This window comes from Lingula anatina, chromosome 7 (genome assembly GCF_051362555.1).
Source record: "Lingula anatina isolate TDL-2025a chromosome 7, LinAna3.0, whole genome shotgun sequence".
Classification (NCBI taxonomy): domain Eukaryota; kingdom Metazoa; phylum Brachiopoda; class Lingulata; order Lingulida; family Lingulidae; genus Lingula; species Lingula anatina.
Genome location: NC_141773.1, coordinates 24,224,966 through 24,239,683, shown reverse-complemented (window position 1 = coordinate 24,239,683; position 14,718 = coordinate 24,224,966). Strand labels below are relative to the sequence as shown.

The following is a 14,718-nucleotide window of genomic DNA, read 5'->3' as shown; positions in this document are numbered from 1 at the left end:
TTGAATGAACCTGAGAAAGGAGAGAGAGACAGAGAGAAAATGAACATTTTTTTATGGAAAAGATCAGTGGTACAAACATACGAATAACATGTGTCCATTATATCATTGCATGAACTCACACATTACTGTAATTTAGGTCTTAAATTCTCCTTCCTATCCAATCAACATCTGTTTAATAGTTCACTGTAGCCAGATCAATAAGAGCATATGCCTCAGCATGCCATTGGTATTTTCAACTCTTTGTGGACGTCTATTCCCATTCTGCTTATTATATCAGTACTAACTGCCCACTGGGAACATCTTTTTCACCCATTCTGCCAATTATGTCAGTACTAACTGTTCACTGGGGACATTTGGTAAAGCCAGAGAGAGTGGCTGTTTTGTTGATAGGGGTATCCCTTCCCAACATTCTGTTTTGATAACTTTTCTGGTAAAAACTGCTTTTTTCCATTTTTTTTTTTAAATAATAATAACATTTTCTGTTGAATCCTTAGATCATTGACCCTCTAAAGAGTCTTTCCAAATATGGTCAAGATTTGGACAAAGCTTCCTTAGACCACAAAACTGTGTGTCTATTAACCTCAACATTGTCAAGACTATATTAAAAGGAAAAAGAAATCAAACAACTGGATTGGCGGTTGTGTTTGACCTGGATGTATACTTTCCATGTAAAATATTGCTGCCACACAATGTTTAGTCACATATGAAGTAGCATATTACATGTCATTGACAGTGAACTCTCATGCTGGAGGCAGAAAATAAACTCATTCTTGAGCACTCCATACTGTGTTTACATGCCAAGTTTTCATTGAATTGTAGTTCTCCAAATAGATTAATTATTTAGAAGCTCCTAGTCACGGATGGTGGGTATTATTGAATGGAAAGATGGCTGGCAGCACATCAATAATTGACCCCAGTTCAATAGTAATTTAATCTCTTGCTGTGCAGGTCACGAATTGTTTTGGTGCTTCTATCAGTCAGAGTATTTAAGTTTACAACATAATATTTGTCCATGGACATACTTTGTTCACCATTGTTTTGGTGCTTCCATCAGTCAGAGTATTCAAGTTTACAACATAATATTTGTCCATGGACATACTTTGTTCACCATTGAAGATTAAACGTTTCTAAGTATATTTTGGATTTTTTTTAAATGCATTCTTTTAATAGAAATAGAGTTATTGCCTACAATTAAGATGTTTTTGGGAGATTTAGCCCCTTTAGTATTATATAATAATAATTTATTCTGTTGTTTATCAGAGTACCAAATGTACCTGTTACTTTTTTCCCTTTTTTCTGATTCTTTACTTGTGATACCTGAAAACAAAATATTGAAAACTTTATGAAGATGGAAATGAATAATGATTTGTCTGCAGAAGTTCATGTAATTGATTCCTGTTTACATTTTATGAAGCCAACTTAGTCTCCTCCAGATCTTTACAAAAATAGATGGCACTCTAGGAAAAGATCAAGAATGCCACTATTTACTAGAGCTTCTAATCAACTTGACATTTGTTTACAAAAGTAACTGCCATACATGAAGGTTTAGATGGCAAACTGCTGTGCTGTTCAATAACATAAAAGCTACAGTCAGGTGTGTTTCCTGTAGATTACCTTGCAGCCAAGTATTTCCTGCTCTTGACTTCTTCCCCAGCAGTGCAATCAACAGCAGAAACTTGAACAGAAAACCTCATTGAAAGTTCAAAGAACCATTTACTAGTACTTCTAAATAGACAGCAGTGTGTTAGTGCTAAGCATGAAGGAACAGGGCAAGAGCAACCCCCCCCCCCCCCCCACCTCCAACTGGCCAGGTATCAAGTCCTTGAGCTTTGTCCTTCACCAACTTTGTTATTGAGTTGAACATTACTACTGCTTAAGTGTTTTTTCCCCAGTGTTTTCTTACACTGAGCTGTATTTTGTCTGTATTGATACTGCTATAGAAAGGTATAGATCTGTGTCAGTGTTGCTATATAAACCACACAGTACAGTAGTCTCCAATGATGACTTCTTTGGAGCTTAGAGAGAGCTGCAAATCCCAGTAGTCTTACAGAGCCCAGAGACATCCCATTGTTTACTGTACAGATATCAGGTGATACTTGTCTTGTGGTGACAGAATGTAATTTACTAAATAAAAACAAGAATACTAGAGCCCTGTTGGAAGTTTGTTCAGGAATTGATTGGTGGCCATTGGCATGGTATTGTATTGATCTCTCTGTGTTGGTAGTATTGGAGCGTGAGGTGCTAGCAGAGAAGGCTTTGTCCCACATGACTTCTGGTCTGATACGGCTGGTAGAATTGGCCTCCTCACAGCTGCTGGGCATAGAGTACTGAGCAGGTAGGAGGAGAAGAAGCAGAGTCTGATACAGCTGGTAGAATTGGCCTCCTCACAACTGGGCAAAGAGTACTGAGCAGGTAGGAGGAGGAGAAGCAGAGTCTGAAAGGTAAACACCATCTTTACAGCCAGTGGGACTAAAACAAGCTTAGGATCTGACTTCCACTTCTCCCTGACAAATTTTTCAGAGGTGTTCTGGTATCAGTTTGGACATTGAAACACCCCCACATTGTAAGGTTGACATAATTGTGTGATACCAGCTCTCCTAGGAACACTGACTTCGTGGGGAAGACACACACGTGTGGAGCTGTCTGTTAAAGTACATAGGAAAGACATTTCAGACCCTGGGATCTCATTCCTGCTGTCACTATACATATATCATAACATATGGCTGGCCATCTTTGGACAATAAACTTGATAAAAAACTAAAAAGCAGAGCTGTTTGAATTCTAATATTCTTAATATTGGAATTTTATGGCAGGGAATTGTACCAGTTGCTCTCTTTTGGAGTTGTATCCCACTCCTCTTGACTAACCACTGGAATACAGTGACTCTGTTGCTATTGAATAGTACCCAGCATCTTAAAGATCTATAGTCATGTTACATAGCTGTCACAGTTGAATATATCTTCAGGTTGTTATCCATGTACTGTTGTATATGTCACAATTGATACAGACTCTGTGGGATAGATACTTTGGCCTTTAACATACATGTAGATGAAGTTTGGAAAATTTACAGAAAGTATTTCAGTTCATTGCAAGGAGACCACATATTCAGGATATCTTATAATTTTTCTGTGATGTCTACTGATAATTAAGTGACACCACTATGCACACATATTGAAGGTGGATAGTATATCAGTGTTAAGGCTTATGATTCACAGTGAATGGTGAAAAGAAGGATGTCTATGTGAACACAGGCTTGCTAGTAAAATTTCAGGAAAGCATATTACTAGTTTATCTTGAAGGTGCACAGGTTGGAGACTCCATGTAGCCAGAAGAGGCTCTGGTATTAATTCAATAACTTTTAAAAAGTCAATTCCTTAAGAGTGTCACATAAGTCAGTGATGGGGAACAAACTGGACCATGTAAAGCAAGACCTGGAGGACTGGACGGAAGATGTCACGGAATTTAAACAGGAGCTAAAACAAGCTTGGCAGGAGAAAAAGTTGAAACAGTTTTTATCTGAGAGGGTCCATAAGGACTCTAGCTCAGAATATGATGACTCTGGGCCTGAGGAGGAAAGGCAGGGGATGGAGGAGGAGGAAGGAGCTCCTATCTTTTTAAATGGAGGTGGGTCCAGTGATGAAATGTTAATGTAGCCAGGAGGGTCCATAGCAAATCAATCTCTCTCTCTCTCTCTCTCTCTCTCTCTCTCTCTCTTTCTCTCTCTCTCTCTCTGTTCTATAATGTAATATCATGGATTGGTTTTTGAGTATCCCCTGGCATTAATTGTAAGTCAATAAGGCTTAAAGATTTACACTAAGGACTGTATAGAACAGTTGGGTGCTTAATTGATTGAAGTCTCTTGATGTATTGAAGAGTTGGACAGCAAACTAGCATGTAATGTATTGTGTTCATGATGTGAACATGTTCACTACAAATACCATATTATTGCCAGGTACTACACCTGACTTAATTCACCTCCATTACCAGAATTATTGCAAGTTATGCTCACTGCAACTGCATGTAAATATCATATCAAGTATAAATTAGCTGGATTGATCAACCAAAATTAGTACAATAAGATGCACCTTAAATTGTACTTCTATCCAGAGGCAAGGATCCATTTTTGGTACCTGTGAACTCCTAAAGGTTTTAACTTTCCATAGCAGTGCTATTTAACTTTGTTACAAGCATAAATCTATATATATAATTAATGTTTTAAAATGGCTATAAAAGGTAAGTTGTAGTCTTTGCTGTTGGCCTTTGGACCTCTTGAGACCCAGGTATAAGTCTATTAATATAAGTGTTAATAGACACTTTTCTTCTACACCAAACTAGCTGCATACATACATATTCCTAAGTCTGCCTAGGGAATAATGTCACACCACAGACTCTGATTGGAGTGTATTTATAGCTTTTAATTAACTGGCATGGACTTGGCTGTTTGAGCACTTATAGAAAAGGCTAGAAACATTTTAAAGCTGTTTTCAAACATCAGTTTCATTTGCAAACCTTCTGTACGTCTGGCAATAAATCTACACACACATTTTCATAGTCTATTTTGACCATTTTGCTTCAGCATTTTTGGTAATACATGTGTTCTTGATCAAAACTTTTACTATCTAGGACACAGATATTTTTTACCATTAAGTGGGTGATAAACAAATTTTAACTGCCTTGACAGCTAAGATATTTACTTACTTGTTACTAGTGTTTTTTAAAAAAATTTTGTTAAACTTGACTTACTTTTCCCATGCCCTATATATACAGTGAACAGAGCCTGGTTTTATGTTGTTGACTCCATTTACAAAATAGAAGAAAAGCTTTGGTGATAAAAACTGCATTCCCACAGATTTAGATCTATCTATCTATATTGACCTAACTCCCTGGGGGTTCATGCTAAATTGCTGTCAGCCGAGCGTGCACTATAGTTAATTACCCCCTTACAGCTTTTAGTAGGCGAGATAGACATTTAAGCTGGTTAAGCTGACACCAATCTAGTGAGACTCCCCAGGGGGATAGAACAATCTAAAAATTTGTGGGAATGCAGTCTAAGAGAGTAATGATCAGAATGAGAAAAGCTAATAGTGCTGTGTTGATCCTCTTGACATGGTGCTAAGTGTGGTATAATAGAGAGTGTCTACATTGACATGATGTTGAAGTGTGGTATAATAGAGTGTCTACATTGACATGATGTTGAAGTGTGGTATAATGGAGAGTGTCTACATTGACATGATGTTGAAGTGTGGTATAATAGAGTGTCTACATTGACATGATATTGAAGTGTGGTATAATGGAATGTCTACATTGACATGATGTTGAAGTGTGGTGTAATGGAGAGTGTCTACATTGACATGATGTTGAAGTGTGGTATAATGGAGAGTGTCTACATTGGCATGATGTTGAAGTGTGGTATAATGGAGTGTCTACATTGACATGATGTTGAAGTGTGGTATAATAGAGTGTCTACATTGACATGATGTTGAAGTGTGGTATAATGGAGAGTGTCTACATTGACATGATGTTGAAGTGTGGTATAATGGAGTGTCTACATTGACATGATGTTGAAGTGTGGTATAATAGAGTGTCTACATTGACATGATGTTGAAGTGTGGTATAATGGAGAGTGTCTACATTGACATGGTGCTAAGTGTGGTATAAAAGAGAGTGTGTCTACATTGACATGATGTTGAAGTGTGGTATAATAGAGTGTCTACATTGACATGATGTTGAAGTGTAGTATAATTGAGAGTGTCTACATTGACATGATGTTGAAGTGTGGTATAATGGAGTGTCTACATTGACATGATGTTGAAGTGTGGTATAATAGAGTGTCTACATTGACATGATGTTGAAGTGTGGTATAATGGAGAGTGTCTACATTGACATGGTGCTAAGTGTGGTATAAAAGAGGGTGTGTCTACATTGAAATGTTGTTGAAGTGTGGTATAATGGAGTGTCTACATTGACATGATGTTGAAGTGTGGTGTAATGGAGAGTGTCTACATTGACATGATGTTGAAGTGTGGTGTAATGGAGAGTGTCTACATTGACATGATGTTGAAGTGTGGTATAATAGAGTGTCTACATTGACATGATGTTGAAGTGTGGTATAATGGAGAGTGTCTACATTGACATGATGTTGAAGTGTGGTATAATGGAGTGTCTACATTGACATGATGTTGAAGTGTGGTATAATGGAATGTCTACATTGACATGATGTTGAAGTGTGGTATAATGGAGAGTGTCTACATTGACATGATGTTGAAGTGTGGTATAATGGAATGTCTACATTGACATGATGTTGAAGTGTGGTATAATGGAGAGTGTCTACATTGACATGATGTTGAAGTGTGGTATAATGGAGTGTCTTCATTGACATGGTGTTGAAGTGTGGTATAATGGAGAGTGTCTACATTGACATGATGTTGAAGTGTGGTATAATGGAGTGTCTACATTGACATGATGTTGAAGTGTGGTATAATGGAGAGTGTCTACATTGACATGATGTTGAAGTGTGGTATAATGGAGAGTGTCTACATTGACATGATGTTGAAGTGTGGTATAATGGAGTGTCTACATTGACATGATGTTGAAGTGTGGTATAATGGAGAGTGTCTACATTGACATGATGTTGAAGTGTGGTATAATGGAGTGTCTACATTGACATGATGTTGAAGTGTGGTATAATAGAGTGTCTACATTGACATGATGTTGAAGTGTGGTATAATGGAGAGTGTCTACATTGACATGATGTTGAAGCGTGGTATAAAACTTTGCTATATGTTCTTTTTCAGAGGAAGGCATTGACCATGTAGATTCATATTTTATATAAAACTTTGCTATATGTTCTATTCCAGAGGAAGGCATTGACCCTGTCGAGCATGGTGCCAAGCTTGAAGACAGGTTCTATAACAACAAAGCTTTCAAGGTAATGTGTATGTGTATGCATGTACTGTATGTGGGGGTTTATAGTCACCCGTGTCTGCAAGAAAAGGAAAAGGTATCAGAAGAAATGAGGGGATCCACCTTTGTGAGTGATTTAGTGGCATATAGTTGGAAAGAGGTTGGGCAAAGGAGGAACTGCCTTTGTTTTACTTCTTGTGTTACAGACAGTGCAGATATTCTTAAAACATCTGCATGAAACAGTTCTTCACTTAGTATCACTGAGACCTGCAGAATTACTGTAAAATCTGCAAGGCCCTACTACTACTATATTTTAACATTCATACCTGTTCCAACACTTTCAGTGAAAGGTTGAGTTGAATGGATAAGCCTATGGTTTTCACTCTTCTAAATTTCTATGTCTGCAGAAACCTGACATAGACAGTGGCGACCCCCAGCAGCAAGAAGCTGCGGTGAAGATTCAGACCAAGTATCGTCAGCATGCTGCCACACAGGAGGTGCAAGAGATGAGGGAAGACCAGGCAGCCATCATGATCCAGTCAGGATACCGGGGATTCCAGGGCAGACAGAGAGTGCTCAAGATGAAGTAAGTTTGCATGAACACACACACACACACACACACATCAGGGTATTAATCATCATTACTTTTAAGTGAGACAGCCATATTTAGTCCATGGATCTTGTTAGTGAACTTGTTCTGAATGACATCTGTTTGGTGCTGTAAAAGGAACTTGGAACATCTTCTTTGAGCTTTTGTAAATTTGAATTAAGCCTCTTAATTTGTGTTGTGTTTATTTATCTCTGTATAAGTTATAACATTCATGTAGAAAAAAACAGCAAACACTGTGAAGACAGACATTACCTGGATTGTATTATGCTGTCTGAAATGATAATTAGATCCCTTCATAAACAGTGTGAATCTTAATTGTTTGAATGTCTGTGTGTAAAAAGCTCAGATCAAACTATGATTTCTTATGAAGTTGTTTTGTTATGAGGAAATGAAGTTGTGTTAAATTTAGCTTCATGACATTATATAGCTCAGAGGATGAACAGCAAGATGGGTAAGGTGATTTTATTATTATTCCATTTCTGTTTATTTTCTCACAGCAACTTTTTTTAACGTAGACAAAGTCAGGAACAGTTCAGTCACATCGGGTCAGATTGTATCGAGAACTTTGAAAACACTATGTGCTAACCACTGATAATGATTGTGAGAGGAACGGTGAGATGCCTCAGTGCTGGTGTATAGAGATCCCTCTAAACCTTAAATCATAGGAAGATACACATTTCCATCATCTGCTGCTTACTGTTTTTAGACCTGTATCCGTGTTAAAGGCTGTGGCTGCTGTCACCTATCATGTGGAATTGCTTGTCAGTACTTTGATAATTCCGTATTTTTCATAGTGTGACACGACACATTTGGCCATTCTGCAATTATGGCATAACATTGATGATTCTATAAAGAAAACTCAAAGGATTTGTAGTTGACGAAAGTTGTGTCCGTGTTCATGAAAAAATGAAAAAAAAAATCATTCTAAATATTATTGAAAGTTGATGAAGTACCTTCTCTTGATCTTAGCAAAAATGTTTTTATTTTTTATTTTAGAGGCCTAATTATGATTTTGCTTCTTATCATAATTGATATAATATATTTTGCTTTTTATTATAATTGATATAATATATTTGGAATTAAGTCTTTTTATATTTCAGCAGACATTTACCTTGTTTTCACACTGCAAAGTTTTCATACCAGTTATAAGTTGAATGATCTGTCTGATATACATGTAGATGCAGCTAACATCTGCTGTTAACATATAATTGCCTGTTATAAATGTTGTTGAAATATATTATAATTGCCTGTTATAAATGCTGTTAACATAATTTTAATTGCCTGTTATAAATGCTGTTAAACTGTTGTAAACTTGCCTGTTACAAATACAGTTTACATATTATGTTATAAATACAGTTCTAAATGCCTATTTTAAGTGCTGTTCTCATATTATAAAATTCCCTGTTATATGACTTAAAACTAAGTATCCAGTTGTTAGTACCATTTTGGCAAAGTGTTAATAATTAAAAATAAAGGCACCACATAATTAAATAGTTTTATAGTCTGCTTTACTTTTCCAACTAAATTATTTGTGATGGATGCATGATATCCAGGTTAAGGTTAGTAAGTGAAGGTGGAATCGCAATATAAAGAAGAGGGAGAGGGGGATGATATTGCCAAAGTTCAACAAAATAATTGTTATGAAGGAGATAGGCATGTACTTAATTGTTACAAGATTTATTTTCCTTGCAAAGAATGACATGTCGGTAATAGATTTTCTTCTTTATGAATTTTCCAGAGACCCAGAAGAATATGAAAAACAGAAGCAAGCCAGAGATGCCAGGAAGAAGAACAAAGCAGGTGCTGCCCCAAGTGCCGAGGACACGCCCCAGGCAGAGGAGGAAGTGGACATTGACCTCACTGACCCAGAGGTGGAAAAAGCTGCAACAAAAATACAGGTAAGCCAGAGATGGATGTAGAAATGGTCAAATTTATTCTCTCCGAGGTAGAAAATGTTTTCCATATCAATATCAGAAGAAAGAAAATTTCAAAGAAGAGGATTTCTCAAACCAAGTACAATAATGCTTGTATTTCAGGTGAAATTTATAGTAAATGTAATTTTTTACCATTTATTGTTTCTGTGAAAACAAACTATATTTCATTTATAACCACAATTCTTATAAAGCTGTGGAATATGTAGACTATTGTATTAGGTACTGCATAGAGAGACTCCCACATCTTGTAATCTTTGGCTTTCTTATAAAGTGGTGTCCCTGAGAGAAATAATTTATAATAATAATAATAATAAATAATAATAATAATTTATTAAGATTGCAACCCAGTGGGTTGAAGTTGTCCACAGAATGTTAAAAAAAAAAAAATTAAAAAAATAAAAAAAAAAAAAAATATATATATATATATATATATATATATATATATATATATATATATATAATGAGTATAAAATGAATATTTGCATGAATAAAACTGAGTTAAAAGACTGCTAACTGAACTTTAAAATTATTGTACTTAGGATAAAAGACAGCATAATACTATTGGATATTTAAAAGTGCATATGGAATAAAAGAGCATCGGAATCTGTCTGTCTTAAATTTTGGCACTTTGTATCTATTGTTAGATCTTAAAAGACGATTGGGATGCTCAATTAAGATGTGATTCAATTTGTCAGAGGATTCAGTCATTTTGTAAAAGAAAGTTTTGCACAGATCTTCCCTTCGTTTTTCTAAAGTGCTTTACTCCAATACATGAAGGTGCCATTGATTCCCTGGCCTCGAAAGACAATTGATGCCTGTACCAGATAAGATAAACCCATAGGTCAGGGGTAGCAATTTTTTAAATTTTATTGTTCATCAAAAGAAAGAAAAAGAAAAGAAAAAAAGGTTGAAAACTTTTAAGTAATTTATTTAAAAAGCCAAAATAAGACAGGTACATGCTGGTATATGATGGCAGGAAAACATTACAAATTGGCTCCATATATTTTGGATATAGTTCAATCAGTACCTCCCACTGTTGTTAATTTGACATGTGCCTCTGATGTTGACACCAATGTGGCGCAGTGACGTACAGACTGATGTTGACACCAGTGTGGCACAGTAGTTGTACAGACTGATGTTGACACCAGTGTGGCACAGTAGTTGTACAGACTGATGTTGACACCAGTGTGGCACAGTAGTTGTACAGACTGATGTTGAAACCAGTGTGTTGCTGTGACGTACAGACTGATGTTGACACCAATGTGGCGCAGTGACGTACAGACTGATGTTGACACCAGTGTGGCGCAGTGACATACAGACTGATGTTGACACCAATGTGGCGCAGTAGTTGTACAGACTGATGTTGACACCAGTGTGGCACAGTAGTTGTACAGACTGATGTTGACACCAGTGTGGCACAGTGACGTACAGACTGATGTTGACACCAATGTGGCGCAGTGACGTACAGACTGATGTTGACACCAATGTGGCGCAGTGACGTACAGACTGATGTTGACACCAGTGTGGCGCAGTGACATACAGACTGATGTTGACACCAATGTGGCGCAGTAGTTGTACAGACTGATGTTGACACCAGTGTGGCACAGTAGTTGTACAGACTGATGTTGACACCAGTGTGGCACAGTGACGTACAGACTGATGTTGACACCAATGTGGCGCAGTGACGTACAGACTGATGTTGACACCAGTGTGGCACAGTAGTTGTACAGACTGATGTTGACACCAGTGTGGCACAGTGACGTACAAACTGATGTTGACACCAGTGTGGCACAGTGACGTACAGACTGTTGTTGACACCAATGTGGCACAGTAGTTGTACAGACTGATGTTGACACCAGTGTGGCACAGTAGTTGTACAGACTGATGTTGACACCAGTGTGGCACAGTAGTTGAACAGACTGATGTTGATACCAGTGTGGCACAGTAGTTGTACAGACTGATGTTGACACCAGTGTGGCACAGTGATGTACAAACTGTTGGAAAGTAGTGGCCACATGTACAAGTACGTAGAATATTGTATTATTTTGTAAAGTTAATTCTAACTTATAATACTCCCTAATCTGTTAATTACAGGCAGGGTTTAAAGGGATGAAGGCAAGGAAGCAAGTCAGTGATATGAAAACAGTAAGATACCAGTTCTCTTTTGACTTCTGAGCCAGAGACCCACTCTTTATGTTTTCTTTATGTAGATCTCCTGTCTTGTGAATGATCTGAAACTTTCATAGTCTTTTTTAACAGTGTGAATCTGCAAATAGTGTTTTCTAGTGCTCTGTCTGTACGTTTCATGTGGCTGCTGTTAACAATGTGGATCTACAAATATTTAAGTGATTGTTTTCTAGTGCTCTTTCTATACATTTCATGTGGCTGTGGTTAACAATGTGGATCTACAAATATATAACTGAATGTTTAATTTCTAGTGCTCTGTCTGTTATATGTGGCTGCTGTCTTTTGTCTCATCTGTTTTAATTGTTACCACCTGTCACAATGAGTGTCACCATTTCTTCACCAACCCTCTTACCATGGCTGCCTGCTCTCTCTCTCTTGACTTGTTCCTGTAGATGGCCCTATGTCTCTAGTTTTCTATCCTGGTTCCCCTTATATGTTATTTTTGGTGTGTTTAAGTCTGTTCTTGTTCTGTGAATGTTTTTTTCATTCTGTTTTTCTTCACTATTATATAGACTTTTAATATTTTTTCCACAAATTTTATTTTCATTCTTTTAAGTTTTGGTACTTTGCAATTTTTCTGTCAATCTATTTACCGCTTTAACAATTGATTGTTGTAATGATATCAGTTCACTGGTTTACCCATTGTCACTTATTCTGAGTTTGTCAGCATCCACAATTCAACTAAGCTAAGAAATTTCTTGTTTTCAAAGTTTGTTCTGTTATTATTATTGTTATATAAACTTTGTTTTTGTAAAATGTTTACATTTTTAGTGTAAGTGGAATGCAATTAAGCAGACACGTGTTCTTATGTTAAATGCTTGATTTGTATATAAATACATTGTGAGCTACTGCAAAATTTTAATCATTTGTTTGATTGTTTTTGCATGGCTTTGTCTAAATCATGAAAATGTATGCTGTTTTTTTTTTATTTTGCACAAATTGCACATTAACATGACTTGAAATTTTGTTGTTGTTTGCATAATATTATTGCATATATTTAGTTAATCATCTCCAAGTTTTCACTGTAAGCATGTCACCATCCAGATGATAGTGCACTATTATTATATTAACCAATAGCTTTGCATTGTTTAGTATTGTTTTGCTTCTGCTTTTTCCAACCAGTCAGCACATGATGACGCTAACATGGCACCCTCACAGGAGCCTGCTTCTGCCACTGTAGAGGAGGAAGAGGAGGAGATAGATATAGATCTTAATGACCCAGAAGTAGAGAAAGCGGCAACTAAAATCCAGGCTGGCTTTAAGGGCATGAAAGCACGCAAAAATGTGAAGGCTGTTAAGGTTTGTGATTTTGAAGTGGGATGTCTTCTGTCTTGACTGGAGATATGTGATTTTGAAGTGGGATTATCTTCTGTCTTGATGTCCTTCCTGTGCCCTTATGCCAACCCATTTTTTTCACTAACAGTTAGACTGCATTTACATGTACAACGAGTTAAGCCATGGTTCTACAAATCCACGATCTAAATATGGCGGACGTACATGAAAGAAAAACCGCCTAATCTTTTCATAGTCTCTCTGCCTCTCACACGCCTCCCCATGTGTCATCCCAATGGAGCAGAGATTTAATGACTGTACCCCCGCAGGGACGACACATGGGGAGGCGCGTGAGAGGCGGAGAGACTATTAAAAGATTAGGCATTTTTTCTTTCATGTACGTCCGCCATATTTAGTTCGTGGATTTGTAGAGCCATGGCTCAACTCGTTGTGAATGCGGTCTTAGATACATGGATGCAATAATTTTGAATGAGCCACTACTAACACATTGGTACTAGGTTTTGGGAGTTGACAACTATTTGCTCACTTCTTGAATATTTCAGATGTAAGTTTAGTTTCCTGCATTATTTACATTTCAGTGAAGGCATTTATGGATGTTGATATGCATGGGCAGATCAGTTTCAATTTTAACTGATTTTACTTGTCATAAGTAATGTGAAAAATCTGTGTACAGTACATTTGTCTAAAATGTCAATGAATTGAAGGAAATTAAATTTTCAATGATATTCATTGATAGGTACCAATTTCACTCACAACAGTGAACAGGTTGTCTCTGACTTTTTATAAAATGAACAAATCAAGTGTACAATCAAAAAGAACTTAGTGATGAGTTTCTGTTGGTGGTATATACATAGAATCCTAGTTGATTAATTCAAATCAATTATCAAAGAATATAGAACACCATGACTTGTGGATTTACATCATTATACCAATTCTCTGTGATATTAAAAATGCAGATTTTAGTTTTGCATCAACATTAACAGTCACTGTGACCTTACGTGTTATTGTATTTGTCAGGCTCAGACTGCAGCAGTAACAGTAACTGTGACCTTATGTGCTGTTGTATTTGTCAGGCTCAGACTGCAGCAGTAACAGTCACTGTGACCTTATGTGCTGTTGTATTTGTCAGGCTCAGACTGCAGCAGTAACAGTCACTGTGACCTTATGTGCTGTTGTATTTGTCAGGCTCAGACTGCAGCAGTAACAGTCACTGTGACCTTATGTGCTGTTGTATTTGTCAGGCTCAGACTGCAGCAGTAACAGTCACTGTGACCTTACGTGCTATTGTATTTGTCAGGCTCAGACTGCAGCAGCAGTTAAAATCCAAGCAGGCTTTCGGGGCATGAGGGCCCGCCATAAAGTCCAAGCTCTCAAGGTTTGGGAGATACAATTTGCATGAGTTCACTGTTTAGACTTAATATGAAAGATATATCATTACTTTTTTTTTTCTTTTTTTTTTGGCTATTTTCAACCTTGAAACTTTTTTGATTCCCTTAAAAGTTGCATTTTACAGATGTACTAGCTAGCTGTCTCTTGATGTCTTGTACTATTTTTTTTCTTTTTTATTCTTTTGTTTTTCTCTTTTAGGCTTTAAGCTATTCTGTATACTATTTGCTTCTGTCACCATAGGTTCGTAGGTCTGCAGCAGTCAAGATTCAGGCAGGTTTTAGGGGTATGAAAACACGAAGACGAGTCAAGGTCTTGAAGGTCAGATGTTACAGTAATGAGGCTTTTTCAGTGGCACATATCCATTGATTGGCATGTTGAAATATGAAGGGTTTTGGATAGAAA

At 36.9% G+C, this 14,718-nt stretch overlaps 1 protein-coding gene across 8 annotated transcripts in view; it reads left to right on the top strand.

Annotated features, from left to right (window-relative positions):
- The window catches only part of LOC106162302 (uncharacterized), a 42,934-nt gene that overhangs the window by 14,551 nt on the left and 13,665 nt on the right, over positions 1 to 14,718 (top strand). For 6 of the 8 annotated variants that reach the window (XM_087016607.1, XM_087016602.1, XM_087016603.1 and 3 more), the window contains 7 exons: positions 6,858 to 6,928; positions 7,311 to 7,489; positions 9,252 to 9,411; positions 11,542 to 11,592; positions 12,757 to 12,933; positions 14,225 to 14,302; positions 14,557 to 14,634. In XM_087016607.1, coding sequence (XP_086872733.1) covers positions 6,858 to 6,928; positions 7,311 to 7,489; positions 9,252 to 9,411; positions 11,542 to 11,592; positions 12,757 to 12,933; positions 14,225 to 14,302; positions 14,557 to 14,634 — 794 coding nt within the window. Of the gene's footprint in view, positions 1 to 2,016; positions 3,625 to 6,857; positions 6,929 to 7,310; positions 7,490 to 9,251; positions 9,412 to 11,541; positions 11,593 to 12,756; positions 12,934 to 14,224; positions 14,303 to 14,556; positions 14,635 to 14,718 lie in introns of those variants that run through there. The other 2 variants (XM_087016606.1, XM_087016609.1) reach the window with 2 other exon arrangements.